Below are 924 nucleotides of genomic sequence, written 5' to 3'. Positions count from 1 at the left end.
TGAGGGGAAAACGGTGGAGAAGGGCAGGAAAAACTGAGGGGGAAAGTGGGGAAAAGGGCACGGAAAAGTGAGGAAAAATGAGGGAAAAGGGGCAGGAAAAACTAAGGGGAAATGTGGGAAAAACTGAGGGGAAATGTGGGGAAAAGAGTGGGAAAAGTGAGGGGAAATGTGGGGAAAAGAGTGGGAAAAACTATGGGGAAAAGGGCGGGAGAAAGGATGGGGAAAAACTGAGGGGAAAAGTGGAAAAAGGGTGGAAAAAACTGAGGGGAAATGAGGGGAAAAGGGTGGGGGAAACTGAGGTGAAAAGGGGGAAAAGGGTGGGGGAAACAGGGGAAAACTGAGGGGGAAAGGGCAGGAAAGACTGAGGGGGAAAGGAGGGAAAAGAGGCAGGAAAACCAGATGGAAAAAGGGCGGGGGGAAAAATCAGGGAAAAAGAGGGGAGGAAAAAGAGAGGTAAAAATGGCAGGGAGTTGGTAACAGAGGGATTTGCCCGAGCCTGTGGGCAGCGTGAGCAGCGTGGAGATTCCTGGGGAAAAATGGGAATTTTGGGGTGTTGGGAGAGGGGAAAAGAGGGAAAAACTGAGGGAAAATGTGGGGAAAAGTAGGGAAAATCTGACGGGAAAAGGGCAGGAGAAAGAGGGAAAATGGGGGGGGGGAAATGGCAGGAAAAACTGATGGGAAAAGGGAGGGAAAAAACTGAGGGGAAAAGGGTGGGGGAAAATGGTGGAAAACTGAGAGGAAAAGTGGGGGAAAGGGGTGGGAAAAACTGAGGGTAAAAGGGTGGAGAAGGGCAGGAAAAACTGAGGGGGAAAGTGGGGAAAAGGGCACGGAAAAGTGAGGAAAAATGAGGGAAAAGGGGCAGGAAAACTAAGGGGAAATGTGGGAAAAACTGAGGGGAAATGTGGGGGAAAGAGGTGGGAAAAA

General features: G+C 50.3%; 1 protein-coding gene across 1 annotated transcript in view; it reads left to right on the top strand.

Moving 5' to 3' along the window:
* The window catches only part of OPLAH (5-oxoprolinase, ATP-hydrolysing), a 45,903-nt gene extending 45,866 nt beyond the window's left edge, over positions 1-37 (top strand). Inside the window, 1 exon segment of the mRNA XM_058029748.1 lies at positions 5-37. Within this exon segment, the coding sequence (XP_057885731.1) occupies positions 5-37 (33 nt within the window).
* Positions 38-924: the final 887 nt, after the last annotated feature.

The sequence above is a fragment of the Melospiza georgiana genome, chromosome 1, assembly GCF_028018845.1.
Source record: "Melospiza georgiana isolate bMelGeo1 chromosome 1, bMelGeo1.pri, whole genome shotgun sequence".
In the NCBI taxonomy this organism is placed as follows: Eukaryota; Metazoa; Chordata; class Aves; order Passeriformes; family Passerellidae; genus Melospiza; species Melospiza georgiana.
Note: the sequence above shows the minus strand (reverse complement) of the source record. Positions and strands in the feature narration are given on the sequence as shown.